At 40.5% G+C, this 26,646-nt stretch overlaps 1 protein-coding gene across 4 annotated transcripts in view; it reads right to left on the minus strand.

The window, feature by feature from the left end:
* sik2b (salt-inducible kinase 2b) overlaps positions 1 to 26,646 on the minus strand; it is a 53,014-nt gene that overhangs the window by 19,404 nt on the left and 6,964 nt on the right. For all 4 annotated transcript variants that reach the window (XM_031297012.2, XM_031297014.2, XM_031297011.2 and 1 more), the window contains exons 3-4: positions 24,630 to 24,693; positions 12,265 to 12,426 (exon numbers count right to left, since the gene is read on the minus strand). In XM_031297012.2, coding sequence (XP_031152872.1) covers positions 12,265 to 12,426; positions 24,630 to 24,693 — 226 coding nt within the window. The remainder of the gene's footprint in view (positions 1 to 12,264; positions 12,427 to 24,629; positions 24,694 to 26,646) is intronic.

Raw genomic sequence — 26,646 nt, forward strand, 5'->3', positions numbered from 1 at the left:
ACGTGCATAAGAATGGCACTAACTCCATATAAGCCATGATTCAAACTACTAGCAGGGCAGTCCCAGGCCCATTCCTCTCTCTAGGAAAACAAATGTAAATGTGTTTATTCAGATTCTGTCTTGTTTTCTTTTACTTGAAATGTAGGACTTTGTGCTAGAACTAAGTTTATTTATGGTCAAGATAGCTATTTGTTTTCCATACAAGTGGCATACAAGTTTAATGTATCTGTATGTTAAAATAATCCTACTTTGAAAATTGACAATAAGTATTGCTCAAATTATATGGAAATGTACAATGTTGATTATTATACATAGGGGGTTGATTAATAGACATAAGGGTAGGCTATAGGACACAATTTAGAAATGAGGTCTGGGGGGAAAAAAGTGTATCGACAGATAATTAGAGAGTGTGAGAGTAAGATACAGTGTGTATAACCAATTTCTTTTTCCTTTACTCTGTTCTGTATCATGATGCTTTACAATTAAAGGACAATTTCGGCGCAAAATGAACCTAGGGGGTTAATAACAGATGTGTCGCTCTCTGGGACATGTTTTCATGCTAATCGAATGAGTTTGTAGCTTGAAACAAGCTAGCTCGGACCGCTGTTTAGCTTACAACGCTAGTATTCGGGGCACAGGGAAAGTAAAAACTAGGGCTGTCAAACGATTAATTTTTTTAATCGCGATTAATCGCTGAAGTTCTATAGTTAATTGCGATTAATCGCATATTCATCACATGATTAAAATTCTATTATTTTGCATTTCAGAACAGTTTTTAAGTACATATTAACAATCGAAAGCAATTTTTACCAGTGTATCTTGATTGGGAATCAAATGAATGCAAAGAAAGTTACTTTATGAACTTGATTTTAAGATTTGTAATTATTTATTTACTGTAAACAAAAGAAAAATGTGTGAATCTGTCATTATTGCACAATTCCTCCAAGTACCTAACTAAAAAACAAAAAATCCCTATCCTTACTAGAGTCAATATAGTGTTTAGTAACTCCTAAATAATGTTGATTCCTCACTGACGTCCAGTGATCACCGGTTAATGAGACAGCGTTTGCAGCACCTTGCAGCAGTTCCAGTTGGGCTGCTTTCTCCGTGTCACACAGGCTGTGTATCCGTGAAAACTACTGTCCCTCTCGACGGCAACGAGACGGGTCAGAACATGCCAACCGTAGTACGTCTTTAAGACCCGAGTCCTCTACGATGCTGACAGGTCTGCAGGTAGTTGCCACCCGTTTCGCAAGAGCTGTAGTCATTTTTTGGTATTTGGTTTCATCCACAGGTCGGCAAGTAGCACTCTCCTGAGTGGGTAGCATGCTAGCTGGTAGCATCACGTTAACTGTACTACTATGCTTGGCTCCATAGGTGGTAGCTCAAGCTTGACGTGCTTGGTGATATTTTAATTCGGCTTTACACAATGTGCATATGGCTTTCGACTTGTCTACGAGCCGTCCGGGAGTTTTGGAAAATAAAAAGCTCCATTCAGAGTTATTGCTGCTGTGTTTCTCCATCAAGCCTGCAGCCTGCAGCAGCAGGATGTGTTACGAGGAAGTGGCAGCTTGATGATAAGTAACAGTGCTGCAAAGGGTCAAAATAGTAGCCTGCTAGGCACGACGCAAAGCCGAGTGAAGTGTAAAATAAATTAATAAATGCCGGCATGCGATTAAAAAAAAATGAATCGCATCGAGTCGGCCCTTAATCGCATCGCGATTAACGCGTTAACGCTGACAGCCCTAGTAAAAACAAATCGCTATTTATACCACTAAAAAGGCTCAAAATATCACCACACTTCAACAGTAGCATAATGAGGGTCCCTAAATGTCAACCGAAGCATTGAGAACTTTGTAAGTGTACAGACAGTTTATTAAAAAGATAGTTTATAGAGACAGTAGCGTTCTCGTATACAGGCGGCCGCCGTCTTGGGAGCTACTGTCTTTCTAAACTATCTTTTTGATAAACTGTCTGTCTGTCCCTGTGTCCCGAATACTAGCGTTGTAAGCTAATCAGCGGTCCGCGCTAGCTTGTTTCAAGCTACAAACACATTCGATTAGCATGAAAACATGTCCCAGAGATCGAGTGGGTACACATCTGTTATTAACCCCTAGGTTCATTTTGCGCCGGAATTGTCCTTTAACACAATCTACACACATAGCTAGCAGCCACATAGCCACATAACAGCTCACATTGCGTAGAGCTGCATTTATCAGCTTTTAATTATCAATTAATCTGTAGATTAGTAGTATAAAATGCCAGAAAAGAGTGAAAAAACAGTTCCTTAGAGCACAAGGTGTCATCTTCAAATTTCTTGTATTGTCCGATGAACAAAGCCAATACAGACCAAAACCAAAGATATGATAATGCAGTCTAATACAACAGTCATGCAATAAATCCTCCCTTTGTGAAGGTCATCATTTGCCGCTTTTGTTCAAATTGTTTTAGAGTGGTGTTGTCAGTCTGGTCATTTGGAGAGTACAGTTGAATTGCACTGCGTTATACAGACAAGTGTTCCGTTATTTAGGCTATCCTTATTGACATAAATGGGGTGGACAAAACAATGAAAAAAACACCTGCAACACATAAAATGGTGCAGGAAATTCTAGTTCACTGGAAAACACATGTTTGAGACATTGTTGCAAACTCCAACTGAAAAGGACATGGCAGATTTGACACTGTGTGTGTGAGTGCATGTATTCAAGCCATTCAATTACTGCAGTGCAGTTAGCAACAGTTGTGTTTGACAAAGTGGAGGGTAAAGCTGAGTGCCATAGTGGGGTTTTTATTACAAGTATGTTTACTGTCTGATGCTGCTGTGAAGGTGAGATGTGAGACGCAGGCAGAGCAGAGCAAAGCAGTGCAGTTGGTTTATCGTCAGAAGCTGTGACCCATTTCATGGAGCTGAATACTGAGCAGACTGGTTGACGTCAAATGCTCCAGCACGCTGCAGGCGACTACCAGCACTCGTAGCTAAAAAGGAAGGGCGGGGTGGGGGAGTGTGCGTGTGTGTGTCGCACACAAAAGTATTAGCATAATATTAGCCTAAACAGTCCACACTGGAATCCACTCCAGCTAACGGCTTATAAAACTGTGTGTGAACATGACGCGTGTATAAAGTGATCACATCACACCGCAGTAAGAGGACAGCATCCAGCAGTCACAAATGTTACCATGTCATTTCTAATAAGGTATAAGCATTGACATAGTTATGGATGCATCTCAGGATGCACTGCCCTGGATTTAGTCTTCTTGTCTCATCTCCCAAACCTTTTCTCTGTCCAATCAGGATTTAGCACATATCTAATTAACATTTTAATCAGAATCTGACCACAGTTGGTGGATTGTTTGTCATTGTCCATCCAATCTGATCAATCACCAAAGCACATCTGCACAGTCCTGACGAAGCAAATTAGCTGTGTAAGTTTAAGTTAAATTGCTAAGTAGATTAGTTTCCCCTTGAATTTTAGCTTTGATTGTTACTTATTTAATCACAAATATTGAATGCCAGAGAAATATTTAAGATGGTTAGGTCTATAAAATGAATTGAATTTAAATGAATTGAATTTATTTCAGGATAACCCCTTGAGATGTAGCATCTCATTTTCAAGGGGGTCCTGCACATATATACAAACACAAAAATTAGACATACAGTACATATACAAAATACATAAATACAAGCAATATACAAAACAATGCCTCGCTCACCTACCCTTGAACCCACAATTAACATAGCACAGTATATTGACAAAATAATCAACCAAATGCATTAGACAACTAGTGTTTTATATATCAATATATCAATATGCCTTATGACAAAATATAAAATACCGGATGCCATCACATCAAGAAAATAAATAAATAAGAAATAAATAAATATTACATAAACCATTTATATATAATATCCTTGGTGTCCCTAATTACAAGAACATGTAGTTTTAAGAAAAGAAAAAAGTGACGACTTGAATAAACCAAATGTAGAAATAGACCTCAAAAAAGAGGAAGGTTATTCCAATCAGATGGAGCTTTATACTGAAATGCTCTCCTACCAGATACAGAGAATAGCCTTGGTACCGTAAAAAAAAATAGGGCATTGGAGGTGTCTAAGTGAGTATGTTGAGCAATAAGATATTAAATGCTGTTTAAGGTATACAGGACAATTGGAATAAATACATTTAAAAATAAACAAAATCCAATGGTAATCTCTTCGTTGTTTGGGTAGCAACCAGTGTAGTGAATCATACATAAAACAATGATGAGTTTTAAATGGACAATTTAATATAAATCTGCAGAGAGAATTGAATACAACATTAAGGGGTTTGAGATTGGACTCAAAGGTATTAGTGTAAACTATGTCTGCATAATCAATAATTGGTATTACCAGTTGAGAAATACATTTTTTTCTCACTGGAGTTGAAAAACAATTAATTGATCTGTACAAAGTGTTAAGACATCCATATACTTTCTTAATGATATTATCGATGTGTATCTTAAAAGTAAGGTTGGAATCTAGCCAGAGGCCCAAATATTTGAATTCCTCCACAATCTGCATAAGGGACCCATCTGAAAACTTTATTTCAAAACATGAAGCACAACGGCGATTTTGGGTCGTTGAAAACACCATACAGCAGGACTTCTTCATGTTCAACAGAAGCTTATTAACAAACAGCCACTATTGTACTTTATCAAAGTCAGATTGCAGAGTTTTTTGAACTTGCAGCAAATCCCAATCAGAGGTATAGATGACAGTGTCATCAGCATAAAGCTCTAATTCACAATTAGAACAAACTTGAGCCAGGTCATTGATAAAGATTGAAAAAAGTAAAGGGCCTAAAGTTGAGCCTTGAGGAACACCTTTATCAACAATTAAATAATCTGACTGGAATCCTTGGTAAACAACACAGTGACGTCTGTTATGCAAATAAGAGTTAAACCAGAGCACAGCATGTGTAATCAAACCAATAGAGTAAAGCTTATCCAGTAGAAGGTAATGGTCAACCATATCAAAGGCCTTTGAGAGATCAATGAAAGCAGCTCCAATGAAATAACCATTATCAAAACCCGAAAAGACATCATTTGTAAATTTTAAGAGAGCAGTTGAAGTCGAAAAATTTGATCTAAAGCCAGATTGATGTGGAGATAAAATGTTATAATTATTAATGTAATCAGTTAGTTGATTAAAAATTATTTTCTCAAATATTTTAGCAACTAAACAAATGATAGAAATCGGGCGATAATTATTCATATCTGATTGATCACCACCTTTGAAAAGAGGTGTCACTCTTGCAGCCTTCCAAATTTGTGGCACAGTACTAGTAGTTAATGATAAATTAAAGAGATCTGCAAGAGGAAACATCAATATGTGAGCAGCAATTTTGATAAACTTAGCTTCCAGATCATCTGGTCCTGTACTACATTTTAGTTTAAGTCCCATCAGAATCATCTTTTGTTAAACGGTATTTAACCCAAGCTTTATCCCTTTCTTTGAATAATTGAAGTAAATTAGAATTAATCCATGGTAAATGTCTCCCTTTGACTTTAATCGTTCTTACAGGAGCATGTTTATCAATTATAGTTTTTACTTCAGTATAGAAGAAGTTCCATGCCTCTTCCACAAGTGGAATTAGTTGAAGCCTGTCCCATCTAATATCTAGTAAATCACGTATGTAATAAACATTAATATTTTTACTTTGCCTCATTGTGATATATTTATAAGGGGAACTCTGTATTTTAATTTTCCAGATACAATATATTATAGAATGGTCACTAAAGCAATCTGATAAAACACCCGATTTAATAATCCTATCCGGATTGGAAACAAGGATCCAATCAAGCAAGGTAGAAGAACGGCCATCAACCCTTGTGGGTTCTTTAATTAACTGAGTAAGACTTACACTGCCTAAAAGATTTCTATCACCTGAGGAAGACCGATCCAACCAGTTATTATTAAAGTCACCCAATATGATCAGTTCATTGCGTCTGTTAAGAGAATTAATAGTAGCCAAGAGACCATTTAAGGAATCAGTGGGAGCAGAGGGTGGTCTGTAAATATTTCCAATAGTAAGCTGTTTGTTTTCATGAAAAATTATATTAGTAAAAAGACACTCAAAGTTAATAGGCTCAACATTAGGCAAAACACACTCAGAGACCAGATTTATATCAATATAAGTAGCAACACCTCCTCCTCTTGATGTTCTGTCAACTCTATATAGAACATAACTATCAATTCCCATCTCATCATCAGAAATTCTGTTATGAAGCCATGATTCAGAAATAGTGATTATATTAGGTTTATGTAAATCAGCCCATACCCTAAGATCAATTTTAGAAGCAAGGCTCCTAATGTTGAGATGAATGACTTTTAATCCTTTAATTAAATCAATAACTCACAAATAAGTAGTAGGCATATAACAAATAGTAGGGTATAAGGAGCAGGTGGCGAGAAAAACAACATTAACAAATTTTGACAAACAAAAACAAAAATAAAACAAAACAACTAAACAAGCAAACTTAAATAACAGCTTCAAAATCATTTTGATGCTACTCTGATTGGTAATAGGAAGAATAGTGCCTCTTTCATTCATCCCCACTGCACGCCTGATCTCGCACTATGTCCAAAGTATCGTACTACTTTGGTGGGTGGGCACAATCTCCCGTGAGAAGTCTTTAACGCTTTACGGCACTACCACTGATTTTGGTAAAACGGGATCTTATTTTATGGAGAAAATGTTTTCATGGTTTTTCCTCTGATGTCCTCCGGCTGCTCTGCCTCGACTATCTGTGATTTATGGAGTTTCCTGATGGATAGAAAGCTTTAACTAACTGCTCACTGCTGCTAACTGTATGGCTGCCGTCAGTTATTTAGCTCATATAGCTGGGCTGCCAGGTCTGGGAGATCGAAGCTAATAATTTAAATAAACTACTAAAAATAACTAATTAGCAAGTAATATTAGCTTGCTTTCTATGTCTTGTGATGTACTCAAAACAAGTGCACAAATGGTCCTTGAGATGAGATTGTTCTGTCAACTGCTGTTTCCAAAGTCTAGAATGGACTATGAGGCTCAATGGGAACCTTTGTTTAAGGGTAATACGATAAACAACATACAGTGAGGAAAATAAGTATTTGAACACCCTGCTATTTTGCAAGTTCTCCCACTTAGAAATCATGGAGGGGTCTGAAATTGTCATCGTAGGTGCATGTCCACTGTGAGAGACATAATCTAAAAAAAAAAAAACCAGAAATCACAATATATGATTTTTTAACTATTTATTTGTATGATACAGCTGCAAATAAGTATTTGAACACCTGTCTATCAGCTAGAATTCTGACCCTCAAAGACCTGTTAGTCTGCCTTTAAAATGTCCACCTCCACTCCATTTATTATCCTAAATTAGATGCACCTTTTTCAGGTGTCTTTAGCTGCATAAAGACACCTGTCCACCCCATACAATCAGTAAGAATCCAACTACTAACATGGCCAAGACCAAAGAGCTGTCCAAAGACACTAGAGACAAAATTGTACACCTCCACAAGGCTGGAAAGGGCTACGGGGAAATTGCCAAGCAGCTTGGTGAAAAAAGGTCCACTGTTGGAGCAATCATTAGAAAATGGAAGAAGCTAAACATGACTGTCAATCTCCCTCGGACTGGGGCTCCATGCAAGATCTCACCTCGTGGGGTCTCAATGATCCTAAGAAAGGTGAGAAATCAGTCCAGAACTACACGGGAGGAGCTGGTCAATGACCTGAAAAGAGCTGGGACCACCGTTTCCAAGGTTACTGTTGGTAATACACTAAGACGTCATGGTTTGAAATCATGCATGGCACGGAAGGTTCCCCTGCTTAAACCAGCACATGTCAAGGCCTGTCTTAAGTTCGCCAATGACCATTTGGAAGATCCAGAGGAGTCATGGGAGAAAGTCATGTGGTCAGATGAGACCAAAATAGAACTTTTTGATCATAATTCCACTAACTGTGTTTGGAGGAAGAAGAATGATGAGTACCATCCCAAGAACACCATGCCTACTGTGAAGCATGGGGGTGGTAGCATCATGCTTTGGGGGTGTTTTTCTGCACATGGGACAGGGCGACTGCACTGTATTAAGGAGAGGATGACCGGGGCCATGTATTGCGAGATTTTGGGGAACAACCTCCTTCCCTCAGTTAGAGCATTGAAGATGGGTCGAGGCTGGGTCTTCCAACATGACAATGACCCGAAGCACACAGCCAGGATAACCAAGGAGTGGCTCTGTAAGAAGCATATCAAGGTTCTGGCGTGGCCTAGCCAGTCTCCAGACCTAAACCCAATAGAGAATCTTTTAGAGGGAGCTCAAACTCCGTGTTTCTCAGCGACAGCCCAGAAACCTGACTGATCTAGAGAAGATCTGTGTGGAGGAGTGGGCCAAAATCCCTCCTGAAGTGTGTGCAAACCTGGTGAAAAACTACAGGAAACGTTTGACCTCTGTAATTGCAAACAAAGGCTACTGTACCAAATATTAACATTGATTTTCTCAGGTGTTCAAATACTTATTTGCAGCTGTATCATACAAATAAATAGTTAAGAAATCATACATTGTGATTTCTGGATTTTTTTTTTAGATTATTTTTAGATTATGTCTCTCACAGTGGACATGCACCTACGATGACAATTTCAGACCCCTCCATGATTTCTAAGTGGGAGAACTTGCAAAATAGCAGGGTGTTCAAATACTTATTTTCCTCACTGTAGACCACAATGACCAAATATAATCAGCGATAATAAAAAGGTATAGCTACTAGAAAGAAGACATACCAGCAGACAAGTGTCTACCTCTATACATTGTTTCACGGTATATTGTAATTTGTATACCATCCTATTGTCCAACCCTGTGTGTGTTTAATGTATGACATCATGTTTTTTTTTTCTTTAAAGTGGTTCTCCTGAACCCATTTTGTTTGTTATTTGACCATAGCAAACTCAACACAAAATATACGTATTTTCCTGCTAAGCCACAAAGGCTGCCTCCTTTCCTCCTCTGATCCAGTAACTCTTATATTTTAGTTATTTCTCCTGCTGTCTTTCAATCCCCTTCAACTCAACTCAAACGTAATAGGGCTGTTTGAAATTAAAACATAAAGGGCACCCCTTGCTGCCAATGTCCCTCTCCTCTGCAGACACCTTTAAGCATGACCTTTCTTTGACTGACCGCTGCCTGGTTAAACTTCATACAGACTGACCAGAGGTGGCCTTAAGAAAGCAGGGAGAATGAGAGTAAATGAAAAACCCAGAAGCATAGGTACTCTGTCTAGACATGCATATGCAGACTAATGCTGAAATAATTAGCTGATTAGTCGAGAAACAGAAAACTTTTTAAGAGAGTCATTCATCATTCATCATCACTGGTGCAGGGTTCACAAATGTGAGGATTTGCTGTTTTTACCTATTTTATATTATTGTAAACTGAATATCTTTGGATTTTGGACTGTTGGTCGGCAAGGCTGGATGACCAGCTGGACCAAGTGAGCAACTGCCCAGGAGGCCTAGACCCACAGTGGGCCAAAAGGCTACAGGATCACCATGTGACAATTAGTTGTTTGTTTTTTCATTATGTAAGTACCACTGAAGCATATTTGAAACTAAAATGACGCAACACCTACATTATTACCTAATCTTGCTTCTCTACAAGATGAGCCCGAATAATAATAATAAATGTATTAGTATTTCATTTTACACTATTTTTTCTAAAATTTTATAGACAAAATATTATATTCAATATAAATCATTTAATCAATAAAATCAATAATTTCTTGTTTTGTGCAGTCCTACCCAATTTGAATTTAGCTATTTAGTAGCTAACCTGTGGATTATTTTTACGACCATTATTGCATGAGTGGGCCCCGTTTTGTTTGTCATACGCACATGCACGTGGATGACGCGATAAACATACCTGCCAGCTGTGTCACACTATTCCACTAATGCGCCAAGATATGCAGAAATGCACCAGCAAAGGCAAGAAAGAAGACTTCTTGCTAGTAAACAGGAATATAAACAATGCAGGTTTCAAACTTTAAAGTGCTCATATTATTTTCAGTTTCATAATTGTATTTAGAGGTTGTACCAGAATAGGTTGATGTGGTTTAATTTTCAAAAAACACCATATTTTGTTGTACTGCACATTGCGGCAGCTCCTCTTTTCACCCTGTGTGTTGAGCTCTCTGTTTTAGCTACCGAGTGAGGCATCTCACTTCTGTTCCATCTTTGTTGGGAGTCACACAGGCGCAGTAGCTGGTCAGCACAGCTAGCTAGTCAGTTGCAGAGTATGAGGGCGTGCCATGCTAGCAGCTAGGTGAGCATTATAACGTGTGTTACAAAGTGACGCACGTTCGTCACGGAAGTAAAGGCTGGACTACAGTAGAGCTGTTTGGAGCAGTTTGTGAACAGTGTTTTCTGTTGGAGATGGTAAGTCCCTTTGGGGTGGACTTTGGGCTTTTTCACTTTGTAAACCTATAAACATACACAAAAAGATATATAACACAATAAAGGAAAGGGAAAAAGCCAAAAAGCATAATATGAGCACTTTAAAGAAAATTGGCAAATGTTTTGTGAGGAAGGAAATGCATTCATCACATTTATTAGATCTGAAGGATAACTACAATGTTTTAGTGAGTTACACAGAAAGAAAACATAACTTTTGTTTATTGACAAGAAAACTCCACAGGGCACCTTTAAGGTCTAAAATAATCAACAGATTAATTCATTATAAAAAAAACAACATTAGATGCAGCTCTAGATGGACATTAGCCCAGCAAGAACACAAAAAGAAAAGGAAATATGCATATACCTCTCTTGAACAAAGGTTGAATGGATGGATGATCTTAACTGACACCAATATTACTGATGCAGTATGGAATTTGAAGTGAGGACTGTCTTTCACATGTATTGTACAAATCTAAACTTTATGTACCATTTGCCAAACTTGACAGAGCGTGTTGTGGGTAAGAGAAGCACAGAATGTACCTTGCTGCTGATGTCCTCCCCGGAGACCTTTTCTCTAATCACAAGCCAGGTAATGTTCTGTTCATTGTTTTCCTGCTTTAAATCTAATCTGCTGTGCCGACAATCGGCTGTGAGTCAGACATGTTTATGAAAATTACTGCTGCTGGGGTAATAACATCTCCAAATTATCATCTTGGAGAAACAGTGTACAGGATGATGAGAGTAATGATGCAGGTGAAACACTCAGTTCTCTATCAGTTATTGTATAGTTTTTCCTTATTTGATTTGACCTTAGGGGAAAAAAAGACACTGAACACTGGCCATGACTTGTATGCAGGTTAACTGGAATGCTCATTGGTAATATTTCCCCCATAAAGTAACATTTATCAGACCAATAAACAAATGATTTTAATTCTACTATTTGGAGTCCAAGACATTAAGCCCTTTAAGGACAGAGGGCCATTTTCCCTGAAGCACACATTCATACTCTGTCTGCTATCTTTTCACACCTGTATTTTTAGCCATCCTCATGTGATCAGCTCACCTTAGATGGATTTTAGTATCAGCTCTGACTAAGGCCTAAGATAAACCTTGGCCTGTTTCAGCGCATTGTCACAGCTGCAGCCCTGCCACCCTGCTCTGCACAACTCCTCATCAGTCTCCTTCACCCTCTCACATGCTACTCTGTCTGCAAAGAAGCCAATCCAATGTATCACCTCCTCTACTCCAAATAAACTCAAACCCCTCCACCTTTATTTCCCCACACTACCTTCCAGCCTCCCCCTCCGCCGATCTGTGAAACAGCAGTAGGGTGGCATTCTCACTAGCTAGCTCTAAATGCCAGTTGCTTAATAATCACACTCTGAAGCTTGTACTTACAGACCTCAAGCCTAGTCTCAAATCTCTACCTCTGGTCTCTGCCTCTTTTTGTCCCTTTATCTTTAATGTTTCCTCCTCAAAATTAAAGCTAGGCGTCACTGGGGAAGGATGTTTGAGCTCCTCTGATCATATGTTTGGAAAAGGTGGCACAAGCCTTTGGATTCTTGCTGAGATTTTAAGATGTCGGTCCTGGCATCTTTCAGCTAACTGCTATCTCGCAAGCAACCTCCAACCATTTCTCAACACTGTGCAAATGGCTTGGGCATGTAGTTAAGACATTTCTGAACTACGCCGGCACTGAGATCATGGCAGGCAATGGATCAAAACTAAATGTTTCCATGCCGACATCCTGTATTCCTTATCCATCAATACGTTTATGGACTCTCCTGCACTACGTTGTTAGGGTACCTGCAATCTTGATGTTCATGTGGCCATCCAGCAGCAGATTCTCTGCCTTCAGGTCCCTGTGGACGATGTTGCGATTGTGACAGTACTCTACAGCCGACAGGATCTGCCAGAACTTCCTCCTGGCTTCTAGCTCACTGAGACGGCCGTGCTTCGCCAGGTAGTCTGCAGCCAAAGAGAGAGAGAGAAACAAAGACAGTGGAGAGAGGTGATGTGTCATGTTAGAAGTATATGCAGATAATATTATACATTGACTTATATAAAATCACTCTCCAGGCCTTTCAAATACAGTATCAGATGTCTCTTAAGCAGATTTCTCATATGAATTCCGTACAATATCCGACAAATCAGGTCCAGACATTGTCCGAAGTTGCCCTTTCACACATGACAAGATTGTCTGTGTCAATTACTGGAAACACGCCATTTGGTTTAGTAGCAGGATGGCGCCTGGGTTGAGTGTGCAGGAGGCAGGACATGACACTGATTCTTGAAGTTGTCCGAGAATTTCGGCTTCTGAATCTCGTCGTCGTCTTTCCAGTTAGAAATTTCCTTGATGTCTTCATGTAAATCCCCCTTCTTCTTCACCCTATGATGTTTTTTTTTCCTCCCGGTTACGCGCAAGTAGAATGATGATAGAAAGGTCATCAACACACCCACTCGCTCGCTGTGAATTCGACCTGCTCTGTTCACACATGGATTCAATTGAAAATTACACAGGCTTTGTACTAAGGGAGCTGGCAGGTAAAGTCTGTTTAATTTCCAGCAGACATTTGCATTTGCTCACATACAGCTTCTCTGGGTCCACATAATTTCAGGGTTGAAGTACATGTGTGAAAGGGGCTTTTCTAGAATGAAAAATGCCAGCATTCTTTACAACTATACAAAGTGTTGGTGGTTGTGTTGAAATGATAATTTACTTTTGAAGAGGTGCAGGCCTGGTGCCAATAGTAGTTAACTCTATATTACATCATGCATTGTAAAGTGATTCAGTGCAGGATGTACAATGTAATTGTGTGTGTGTGTGTGTGTGTGTGTGTGTGTGTGTGTGGAGTAAGCAGTGGTTGACAGTGGAGAAACTGTGTCGTCAAAGCATCAGGAGGAGAGGGGAAGACGGGATTACGGAGAACTGGTCTTCTGCTATATTATGTCCACATTAGTACGGAAAGTTGGAACAGGGTGTGGGGGGGCTTAGTGGGAGGTAGTCAGTGTATGATTGAAGTGCACACACACAAACACACTTGATAAATAGTGGGAGAAATCAAGATACCAGTGTAAATATGAACCCTGGTTCTTATCCAGTGAGACAAACAAAAACTGATCCGATTTATCTGTTTATCTGAGCACAAGCTGTGCACAGAGCATTGAGACAGACTGAGTTTGTGGTTGTTTAGGAAGATGCATGAAACTAGTCTATGCAGTCTGCGGTGGGGTAAAATCATACATATTAGTCTTCTTTCTCCAAGCATCCGGATCACTGACCTTTTGCTTATTGTCTGCTCTAACAACGCTCTCAGTTTTTCTATCCTTTCGCACTCAGCTTGGCTGACAGACTATTCTACAGGATTCATGACGTTTTGCAGCCTTGTGAACTTTGGAAAGTGTGGTGTTTGTTGCTGTCGGCAGGGTTCCTCTTCACACCTCTCTGCCCAGATAGCTTGCTAACTCTTCAATTCACACTCTGTGGCAAACAAGATAGGACACTGTGTTGGCTTTCCTTCCAGCTGGCATGAATACAGACCACCGACCAAACCTGACGACAATGCACAACAACCACAACACACGCAGCCAAAAATACTTCCCTGTTCCCTGTACACCAACAGCTGCACCTCCAGTCACCAGTCCGTCAAGCTTCAAGCGGACGACACCTCCCTCATCGGACTCATCTCTGATGGAGACGAGTCCGCCTACAGGTGGGAGGCTGACCACCTGGTGACCTGGTGCAAGCAAAACAATCTAGAGCTCAACGCTCTAAAAACAGTGGAGATGGTTGTGGACTTCAGGAAGAACCCAGCCCCACCTGCCCCCATCACCCTCTGTGGCTCCACAATTGACACTGTGGAGTCATTCCGCTTCCTGGGAACTACCATCTCCCAGGACCTCAAGTGGGAGCTGAACATCAGCTCCCTCGTGAAGAAAGCACAACAGAGGATGTACTTCCTGCGGCAGCTGAAGAAATTCAACCTGCCAAAGACAATGATGGTGCACTTCTACACAGCCATCATTGAGTCCATCCTCACATCTCACATCCTCCATCACCATCTGGTACGCTGCTGCCACTGCCAAGGACAAGGGCAGGCTGCAGCGTGTCATTCGGTCAGCTGAGAAGGTGATTGGCTGCAATCTGCCGCCGCTCCCGGACCTTTACGCCACCAGGACTCTGAAGTGTGCTGGAAAGATTGTGGCTGACCCCTCCCACCCCGGACACAAGCTCTTTGAGCCACTCCCCTCTGGCAGGAGGCTGAGGTCCATCAGGACCAAAACCTCACGCCACAAACAGTTTTTTCCCCTCCGCCACTAGCCTTATTAACAAGGCCCGGAAACCACCCTGACTCCACACCCCACTGTAAATACTCTGTACCTACTGTACCTACTCTGCTGTAGCGTTCCTTTTTACTACTGTTTAACTTATTTTACTATTTATTTAATTTTATTTTATTGTTATTAATACATACTGTGTGTATATGTTTATACTTATATTGTTTATATTCTTTTTATCCTTCTTATATTTGTATGTGTGACATGCTCCAACAACACCATGACAAATTCCTCGTATGTGCAACGTACCTGGCAATAAAGCCCTTTCTGATTCTGATTTCTGATTCTGATTCATATACGAGTAAACAGAATGTGCAAAATATTAGGAATGCAATTATGTGAAGACCCACAAGGTAAATCTCATAAAAGAGCATTTTTGTAATCACAAAGAAGACAGGGGCTTACAGTAAAATAGGGGTACTAAAGAACTTTTTGCATCATCTTTACATTTGTTACCTGTACCTTTAACTTTTTAACACAAGTAATATTGCTGTTATTTCCCTGGTGTGCACACACATTTATGTAAAGATGAAATCACTGATTCACAACTAGGCCTCTGTCAAGATGCTAAGAGAAGTCACACTAAGCCAATTTCACAGCCCATTAACATCAAAAACATTGTTCCATCAACAAACCGATAAATTTAAAGTAAGCAGCGTATGTCCTCAGGCCAGCGGCATGCATCACATTGTAAACACCTCATCTTAAAAACTATGTATTGTCTCAACTAAGGGTACACCAAAAGGTCAGCTGTGTGCTGTGACAAAGACTGTACAATAAAAAATGACTAAAGGCCATAAGCTGCACTATTAAACTTCAGGGAGATGATGCTGTTCTGTCGTCAACAGCGTGGTTGATAAATAGCTAACATCTGACAGAGTGAGAAAACCTGATTAGATAGTGGCTGGCACATTCCACAGAGGAGACCATTCAGTGAACAGGGCTGCTTTCATGCAACGCTGCTAATCAAAAAACACACTGGGAAAGGGAATGTGTCGAGGTGGTCCAAGTTAGCACCTGTGAGGAGAACAGGACTCTAAAGTAATAACCGTTTTGGGATCAAACCTCTCCCTTTCTTGGTCTCAGTCCCTGAAGACGTCAGTGTGCTTCAACCAAAGAGCTTGTCAGACAATAAAGCCTCAACAATTTGCACAAACAAGTTCAATTCAAGCATATCCCCACCACATTGTCCGACCACATTTGACCAAAACATTATGACACTTGCCTTCAATAGCCATGCCGTCTTATCATCATGGAGTTTTGGGAATATATTAAGAAATCTAGGCCTGCAACTGGTGATACTTTTTATTAACAATTTAACTGCAGAATTACTTTCTTGAAGGTTAAAGGTGCCTTTATTGTCATTTCTAAGCATACACAGAGAAACGTGTCCTCTGTATTTAATCCATCCTATACATAGGTGCAGGGACCAACTCTTTGCCAGTGCCTTTTGACTGCTCCCTGACTTTTTGGTCAGTCAAGCAGGATTCCTTTTAAGGCTCTGACACACCAACCTGATTATCGGCCGTCGGACAGTCTGGCGAGGTCGGTGACTCGAGTCTGTTCGGTGTGTTCCGTGCCGTCGTCAGTCGGAGGAGCCGTCGGCCTTCATTTTGGCCGATTTTACTTGTTGAATCGGCCAGTGGGCAGTCGGGCTCAATGACCAATATGATTGGTGGAGTGCTAACCCTTGACTAGTGAATCAGTGCTTCTTCCACAAGAAGAAGCCCGAGAGGTGACAACGCCAGTATCTTTTTATTACTAGCCATCGTATTTTCTTCCGTTCAGCGAGTAATGACAACAACGACCCTTCTTGACTACTATCAACACTCTGATGAAAACAATGACTGACGACAGCGTGCTCTGCATTTACTAGATCCAGAGAGATGTTCTGTCATTTCCGGTAGGGCTGGGCGATAAATCGATTTTATCGATTAACTCGAATGTGTAGTTAACGTCGATTTGTTTAAATGAAAATCGATTTTCTCCTTAACATCCGCCGACGCTCCCCTCTGGGCTCCCATAGCTCCGAACGGGCTCAGCCCTCGCCCCGCACGTTTGCCATAGAGATACACAAACAACATGGCAGCGACAGGGACTAACATTAATTCTTTTCTTAACTAGTAGTTTCATTACTTACTTATCCGTAATCTCCGCCGAAATGACCGGCAGCTCGCGGTGCTCTGTACCCGGCTGAGAGTCACCTATTCTCGGATAACTGAACCACCAGCTACCGCTGACCTAAAGGACCACCATGCGGGGCACCAGAGGCGGTATTGAGGAACTCTTTTGCGGCTCAACACATCTACTAAATGCCGCTGATACGACCGAGCTGTGACGGAGGTCTGTAGCGGCTTAAACAACTAGCAATCGCCGCTCTGTAGCCCGGAGCTCCTCTTCGACGTTTGTTTCTACCGCTAGTTACTACTAGGAGCTAGCTACAGGTATGCTACATTCAAGAGACCATGGGATGTTAATGTACGTTACTCAGCAACAGGTGAAAATAGGGGCAAGGTTGCGCAATAACGTTAAAATGATTTGAATTTTTAGCGAGGAACGAGAAGTGAATTACCTGTATGTGTGAAAACAGCTTTATCTCACGCATCCGTTTGTTTGTTGTTGAATATATAGCCCCCCCATCCAAAAAAAGGGAAAACACTCAAACCAATTTATATTTCCACAAAATTGGCATGAATAATCATAATGGTATACATGCCCCGTGTGTGTGCGTGTGTATGAGTCAAAACAAAATAAAGTTAAAACTTGTTGTGAACAATTTCTTTGTCATCTGCAGATTGATTTTAAGTAGGGGGAGAAAAAAATCGATTTAAATCTTAAATCGGATTTTTTTGGAAAAAATCGGGGGATTTTATTTTTAGGTCATATCGCCCAGCCCTAATTTCCAGTTTTCATTTTTTGGGTGACAATACAGATTAGCGCCGCCTGCTGTTATGGAGACATATTAGTCAAGTCGGCGTTGCTTCGGCGTGTCCCGAGGCACTTTTTTGAGAGACGGGAACCAACTGATCAGTCTGACTGCCTTTTCTGCTGATGGTTGGGTTGGTGCGTCAGAGCCTTTAGAGCTGAAACCGGCCTGACTTTTTGGTCAGGGGGCACTGAGAGGAGCAGGAGAAAAGTAATAAACACTTTTAACAATGAAATGGTCAACAAACCAAATGCTGAACAAGACAACTAATCTTATTTCTGTATGAACAGATGCACTGTGTTGCTACGGCTTGTTTTACAGTAGCACTTGAAAAACAAGCCATTACTGGTACACACACACACACACACACACACACACACACACACACACACACACACACACACACACAAAGTATGTTGCCCCAGTGGAGGGATGAGTAATCCACTGATACAATGTTGGCGAGGGCAAGGGCCCCAGCACAGTGAGGCATGCAGAGTGGCATTCTAGGAAAGTGAGCAGAACAGCTCAACAACCACTGTGTTCCTCTTCTGCTGAGAGCTGGGTGAGGACCGAAGTCTCTTAACAGCTGCTCAAGTTTGGAGGGGACAAACATCATGGGTACAAACTGGCTTGTTGGCTAGACCTCTGGCTGGACTTCAGATAACACTGTGGGGCAAGCATGGTGTGTGTGTGTGTGTGTGTGTGTGTGTGTGTGTGTGTGTGTGTGTGTGTGTGTGTGTGTGTGTGTCTAGAGGACAAGGGGCAAACACACACATTCTTTTTCCACATCAGCAACTGATACAAAAACCACTTTAACAGCAACCACATTAAAGTCACTTCTATGTGCGTGTTGAGAGATGTTGGTGCTGATTTAATACTGACACTCTAGGGGTTAAAATGGGCTGGAGCCAGTTGGAGCTGAACAATGTCCTTTCATCCCAAGTTATATCCCGCCAAAGATCAGCTGCAACTACTGGTTGTGTAACAGTCAAATTCTCTTTCATGGGATAAGTACTCATTCAAGAGATATTTAAATAATAAAAAAAAAAAAAAATCCCATTTGTTTTGCCTAAAAAACAAAGCACATAACTTACTCCTGCATGTTTCACCTACTTAAAATACTCTTTCCATTCAACTCATGGGTTATTTCACCCCAAACACAGAATTCTCGATTTATTTTCTGTGAAGATCACTTTAGTTGTCTTGACTTAAGGAACTTCAACAGTTCACAGACAGGTAGTCTCTGAACGTGAATTATCTGGTGTCGGGAAATACATTTATTTTTGTAGCCGGTTCATACTGCTTTAACTGACAAGCAGGTAAAGCGTGCTTGCAGACACAAGTCCTGCAAGCACTGCAGCGCAATGCCTTTGCTCAAATTGACCTTCGATGCCAACAGAAACTGAATTATTTTGCTCCAATGACTGTTGTGTGGGCAGTTTTCTCCATGTTTTCACTGGACACTCTCTCCGAAGAAGGATTGAGAGACGCCAACAAGTCGCTGTTTACCGGGTCGCTGCCTAATGAGGAGCCGGGACAGCGGCGAGAGACCTTGGGGGAAAATGGTGTGTGGAGCCGGCATATTTTTAACATTTTACGGTGAATTAAGGATTTATTTCGACAAAAAAATTGTTGCTTTTTGTTGGAACAGTGGAAAGACTAACTAAGATGGATTTGGAGAGTTTTATTTGTTTTGTCCCGTTTGAATGAAGTGTGCTTTGTGATGAGTTAAACTTGGTCTTGGTTTGTGAAAGAGACAAACTTTAATTCAGAAGGTGCACAGTTGTATTTTTGTTTAGGTGTAAGAATATTTCCTTTTCAGGGGCATTTTTGTGCGTGACATCTGCTGCTGCAAGCTGGGCATTACCTCACAGGTCTTGGGTGTTACTGACTTAGCGTAATTGTTTCTCGTTGGTGCCCTGAGTTGTATATTAGCCCATGGGTAGGCATGTGGTGTTGACCTTTCTGGGTCGAAGAGGAGCATGCAATTCCGGAGTGGGCACAGCATTTTCATTGTAATTTATTGCAATTTTTCCTTCAGCAGGTGTATCCTTGAAAGCTGCCATGTGAGATGCTGCATGTCACTCAACAGAACATTTTTGTAAATATTAAAAAGGGAAGAAATCTGCTCCCATCAAGCATCACCAAAAAAGTTAGATGGACAAGCACCCCGAGCAGTTGGGGGTTCAGTGCCTTGCTCAAGAGCACTTTGACAGTGCCCAGGAGGTGAACTGGCACTCTCCAGCTACCAGTCCACCAACGTACTTCCGTCCGTATGGTGACTTGAACCAGTGACCCTCCGAACCCAACTCCCTACAGACTGAGCTACTGCCAGCCCAATCTAGTGGAATTTAGCTAGTCATGAATACATTTATACTGGTCATCAAAGTCAATGCAGCCACACCCTGGTGGCTGACACATTAGAAGAAAACTCACCCAGTAAATATGAAATATGGTTTCTGGTGAAATAGAAATTGACAGCCTAAGTAAATAAGAATGTGTCAAAAAACAGCCAGTATTTCTTTGAAGTCAACAGTCTGCCTGTCTCATTCGCTTTATATCAGTCAGACAAGAGAGCTGCATGAGTGATTGTACTCACTGCCAGCTATAATACTCCCCTCTCTCCAGCAGTGCTTTCTTAAATATGCATGCCCTACATTTCCCCACCACCTTCCAAATTCTAATGGATGTCCCCTGCTCTCGGCTCCATTCTCTTCTGCCTCCTCTCCCCTCCTACCTCTGCTCTCCTCTCTGCAACTGCGCTTTATTTGTGGTTGACCCAATTTCCAGGATTTGATCCATACTGCGGTGTTGAGGCAGACTGTGGAGCGGCAGACTGACAGACAGACATAAAAGGCACATCAAGAAGCTGACATGGATGCCTCTGCTGTGCCCATTACTGTGCCCACCCACCCCTTTGCGAGAATTAACCCATCACTTTCCGCCTCCTTGTTCCAAACCCAGCTCCGCTTCTTTGTCTTCACACACACACACACACACACACACACACACACACACACACACACACACACACACACACACACACACACACACACACACACACACACACACACACGGTCTGAAGAGAGAATCGGAGGCTCATGCATTGTCTCATTTGCTGTAAAAGGGTGGGCTGCTAAGCATCCACAACAACTTCGCATCTTCCGTTTGTTGTAACCTATGGCCAGGAGCAGACCTGAGAAATTCATCATGTCAGAAAAGCGGCAGCAACTCTCTGGAGGGCGATAGTGGAGTAAGAGGCTAGAGATCTTGCTTGGCATCTTATCCATTTGTCTGAGAGTACATCATGACTGATGGACTTGAGCCATCTCCGAAAGCGTATTTGGAAATCAGAAATGATTGTTCAATTTTAGGAGACTGAATATTGTAATACTAGTTTAGTGCTGCAGCTACCAGTCGCTGTCTGCCTGGCTTAGTAATAGCTGCTACTGCTGCAGATGATGACATATAAATGTCTTACATAACTACAATACATTGTGCAATCAGGGCAGAGGGGTCTGAGGAATCAGGACACAGTGGTTTTATAATCCCATGAGATGATCCATGAGAAAACTATGGATTATGGAAAATGAGGTTGAACAATTAGTATTGGTTATTTAAAAGAATAGTCTGACATTTTGGGCAATATGTTCAGTCACTTTACAGTAGTCTTTCCGTTTTATGTCTGTGCACTTCTGTACTTCCTTCTTATTTTTAACCACATTCTTTTCTCATTCATTTTTTGTGTCTACTTCAAAGCTCTCTCTAGGTCACAGGAGCAGCCGTTGCTGCTGCTGAGTCAACATCACAAGTGGAACACTGGCCTCAGAATCACAAAGACATACACATACAGACACACACGCATGCATTCCAGGATGTATTTGCTTTTGAAAACAAGTTATCCTGAGATATTTAATAAATAATAATTTTTTTAAAAGTGCAATAAACTTGCTCTTTCTTTGGGCTCATATCCAGCGTACTGGATTGAGATTGCAGTGTGTACACATCGTACAAATTGAGTGTGTGTGTGTTGTGCGTGTGTGGTAGCGATAGCGTGCATGCTGTGCTATGGCAGACTAAGATAATTCTTATCTTTATGTACTATTCTTGCTATGTTCTGCATCGTCTGTCCTTTCCAGCACAAGTGTCTTTATTTGTGCTTTACTCTTAAGATGTGTTTAAACCATGTCTAGTGTAAAAAGTCATTATTGTACCTTGTAAGTTCATACTGTCCACTTGGAAAGTTGTATTATGTTTATACAGCAAGTCTGAGCCTACGTCCTTATAGGTTAGGTGTTGTCTTTTAAAAAAAAAAAAAAAAAAAAAAAAAAAAGGTAAATGACTGATTGGAAATCGTTGTCTATACCAAAGGAATCTCCCCCCTCCATCTGTCCCAAAGGTCCAAAATGAATAATTAATAATAATAATAATCATCAATCTTGATGTTTAATTCATCTTTTTTGGTTTCTTTTTTATAGGATTATTATCAGTTGATTGGTGCAGCATTGCTCCGATCATATTGTTTCTCATGTTTTCCTTTAATTTGTTTGTCTTGGTGTGTAGTTTATTTTGTTAATTCATGTTTTCTTTCTTCATATATTTTTAAACTCTTGATTTGGTGAAAGTTCTACTGTTTAAAGTTGGGGCTTCGTAAACTACAGAGTGTGGTCTAGACCTACTCTATCTGTAAAGTGTCTCGAGATAACTCTTGTTATGATTTGATACTATAAATAAAATTGAATTGAAATTGAATTGAATTGAATTAAAGATACAGTTTCTTAACTTCTCTTGTGATGGTTATAATGTTGGTGGTGGCTTAAAAGATTGCTACTCGTTACAGATCTGGGGTCTCATTTATAAATGTGGCGTACGCACAAAACGGGGCTGAAAATGTGCGTACGCCACTTCCCACGCAAAGGTTGTGATTTATAAAAAACAAACTTGACGGGAGAATGTGCGGTCCTCCACACAAACTCTGACCCATGCGTACGCACATTTTGGAGACAAAATAGGAATTGGCGACGCAGATGGTGAGGTGGTGAACTGAAGTCAGACTGCAGAAAGTAAATGGGAATAACGATTACTTGTAATATTTTCAAGTATTGATGTCTCACGCACATTTCTTCACTCCATATCATCCACGTTATCATGAAGATTAAATCCAACAGTGTTATTTGCGCTTGTACTGATATAATTGTTCCAGAAACACCTCCAACTCAAATCTTAAATAAAAATGTGTTCTTAATGTTTAATCGGCGCTATCTCGCCATCACATTGTACGCTACGGAGCGCAGGAGGAGATAGCCCGACTGCATGGAATACAGGATAACATCAAATACCCTAGCATTAGGTAACTGCAGAACACAGTGTAAATAACTAAATATCAGTCTTTAATACTCTGCATATATCATCAAATGTCAAAGTCTGAAAATACAGCCGTTATAAGCTCTCGCGCAATCGTTACCCTTATGTCCTTGTTATAGGTCCAAACTTTAATACCGTTTGTGACAAAACCTGCAAAAAAAATCCTAGTTGATGCTGTGTTGGCAAGGTGTTAACAATCACAAATTGTTGTAAACATATAAATACTGCGGTGACCCCGTGCGTAATGCTGCATGATGGCACAACTGGCCCTGCAGGAGGACTACACTAATGGAAGAATCAGGAGAAAAAGAAACTTCAGGGACCATGACGATGACCTGCTAATATGCCGATTTAGATTCCCTAAAGTAGGGAAGGGCAATGCGCTGGAACCGTGCCATCCCGGTCCAAATACAGGTCCTCCACTCTAGGAGAAACCAGCTGTTTCCAGAGAGAAATGTCAGACAGCTAAGTGTTTTTTTTATATAAATATTATATATAATCTTCAACTTTATCACTAAGGCTTGTTTGGATATAATATATAGTTCTGTTAAATCTTATTATACGTCTGGTATATCGAAGCTGTCCCTGAATGCCGTAATGCCTGCCGTTTTGGACGTATTATTAATACATGTAGTTATAGATCAGGTTTCCTTACACTGTGCAAGAATAGGCCAAAATTATAATTCAATTTGCAGCAATTCCTTAACGTCTGAGAAGTTTTTTGCTTTTTCTCCGCCAGTCATCATGATTCGGTGTAACAACTGCCAGGGTCATTCAAATACTGATCAGTATTCATGAAGTGCTTTGCATTGACTATTTATGGTTAAAAATGGCTGTGTACAGGGCGGGATAAGAGGCTGATCCACATACGCACAATTGTAGATAATCTCTGATTTATAAAGGGAACATTGCTTACAGGTTTGCGTACACACAGTGTTATAAATCTGACTTTTTTTTGGTGTACGCCATTTTGGGCTTTTGGGCGTACGTACACTTATAGTAAAGATCCTACGCACAGTTTTATAAATGAGACCCCTGCTCCTTAACATCTCAGCAATTTAGTAGTGCCATGTAACAGTCAGTGAAAATGGAGGAATGACATTGTTGGCCGGCATGTAAAAAGTATTCTTGCATAATCTGAGTAGTTAACCAGTGAGCAGTTCAAGTGCTTCTGCACCACATATGGTAATAAATCAATATTTTTCTCTTTGAGGCTGCCCCTCTGCGGCCTTCACAGGCCCTCAGTGATGTAATTTTATATGACAAGTAAGCGGTGTCAGCACATTTACCTCGGCAATCACTAGCAGCACATGACAGGGTCACATCAGTTCCTTCAATCATGTGAACTTTGAGATTGAGGTGGGGATGGAAGTGCAAACTCAATAAGACTTTGATACTTCCTTGTTTGTCAAAAACATTACTGACACAACAGTGCAGATCTTTCTGTGCAACTGATACAGGGAGGACGTGTATGACCTGGGTAGGACAATATTTTTAAGACACTCAGGTCAGATTGATCTCGTACTTGTAAAAGATCACTCACCGAAGATCTCCCCATTCTTGGCATACTCTGTGACTAAGTAAAGCATGTTCTTCGTCTCCATCACCTGAGAGAGGGAGAGGGCGAAGGAAGGGGCCAAGGGAGGAGACAAAAGATTGGGAGAGTGATTACACACAGAAGACCACTTTTCAATAGCAATATCATCAAATACTGTAATCCAGATTAACAGTCTCCTGCAACAAAAGAGAATAAGAGAAAAAGCAAAAAGAAAACTGTAACAGATACAAATGACCCAAATACCACACAGTTGTCCACATGGTTTTCTCTGAGGTTCAACCGCAGTGTCCGTCATCCAGAGTCATGAGAAAAACAAAAATAGATGAATGGCACAGGGTCTAAATATGACATCCATGTAAGAGAATGGAGGTGGACGGTTGGTGTTGCTGAGTATATCTGAATGGTGCTTAAAACCTTTCAGCCCTCACACGGTGCTGTGTTGTGTAGGAGGAGAACCGATTTAGAAGCAGAAACACTCAGAAGATGAACGGAATTAAATGCAGAGGGGAGAATCGGATGGAGAGGGGAGGATGAATCAGACACAGAGAGCCAGACGACACTAGAAATCCCACGCTAATAGTTTATGATCAATTTTCCATCTGTTACACTGACCGATTCATAGATTTAGGAAATGAAAGCCAGTTATTTTTGGTTGGCCCTGGTTGTGTAATAAACATGTTTTGTCCCATCTGTATCGTGGAGCTGGAATACAACTGATTGAATGATACCAAGTACCTATACCCGGGCTTAATTCATCAATCAAAACAAGTGGCATTGATAGCCAATACAGCATCTAATTTGGGAAATAAACCTTTCTCACAGCGGACATTTTGACTTGTCACAGCAGGAAAAGCACAGGTGTAACTAATAGTATTAACAATGGCTTTTTTTTTTATTCAGTTTGGCAGGAAACCAGCATGTACAATAGCAGGGCCCTGGCACTGGCACATCTGAGTGGAAGGCAGCCATTATTATGTTACACCTGTGTTTGACAAGACAAAATATCCACCACAGGAGAGATCTATTTTCTATTGATGGTGGATATCTTTCTATCGCTTGTTGTTGTTGTGACAGTAAGCTACATAATCACTAGCTTCATATGTTGTCTATCGTGGATCTATTAGCTGTCTTAAGCTGTTCATTCATACATTTTATATACCTTTTTGGGAAGCATTGGGCAAAAAGCAGGGAGACAGCAGATGTTTTGGGCAGCATTTTTAACTTTAACAATAGTTTTAAAGTAGTTATGGGTGTTGTTTGACATTTCAATCAATGACAGAATTTATATACTTACTTTTACTTTATTAATGTGTTTATCAGGGACATTACACATTAGTTAACATTAACATGATATAACAGTGTCAGTTTTGTGCAGTCCCTTTGCAGGTTGATGTTCTACATTACAGATACATTACAGATACCAAAAACATACTTTTTTGATACCTTACTTTGAGAAATACATTTTTTTTTCTATTTAACAAAAGAAGCCAAATTTCCCAAATATTAAATGTACTTGAAACATAAGCAGCTGCGCAAGAACTTCACCAAAAATAAGACTAAAATTGGAATAATCATTTTTAAATCAGGAACTGTCCCATCAACAAATGAGACAAGAATTATTTTTACACACTCAATGCCAGATGTCGATATATGTCAGTTGTCTATACTCTACTACGGACTAATTTCGGTTGGTACCAAAAGGTATTGAGGTTTGATACTCAGCCCTACTTGCAAAGCCAGATATCAAGCCAATATGATGCCTTGTGCGTTTGTATGAAGCTTAACAGTGTTTAGCGCTTCACATGTTCTGAGACTGTTGATAAAAAGATGCGACCATCTAAAGATGCATTTTCGACTGATCCCGTCTGATTATACAGCAATGAGTAAGAACAGCTGTAGTCCCCGTGGTGAATTGCATCTTGTATACAGGCTAGACTGTTTAATGTTGTAAAACAAGACTGTAAATGAACCATTTATAAATCTGATTGGTTTGAATGGTTTT

The sequence above is a fragment of the Sander lucioperca genome, chromosome 5 (assembly GCF_008315115.2).
Source record: "Sander lucioperca isolate FBNREF2018 chromosome 5, SLUC_FBN_1.2, whole genome shotgun sequence".
In the NCBI taxonomy this organism is placed as follows: domain Eukaryota; kingdom Metazoa; phylum Chordata; class Actinopteri; order Perciformes; family Percidae; genus Sander; species Sander lucioperca.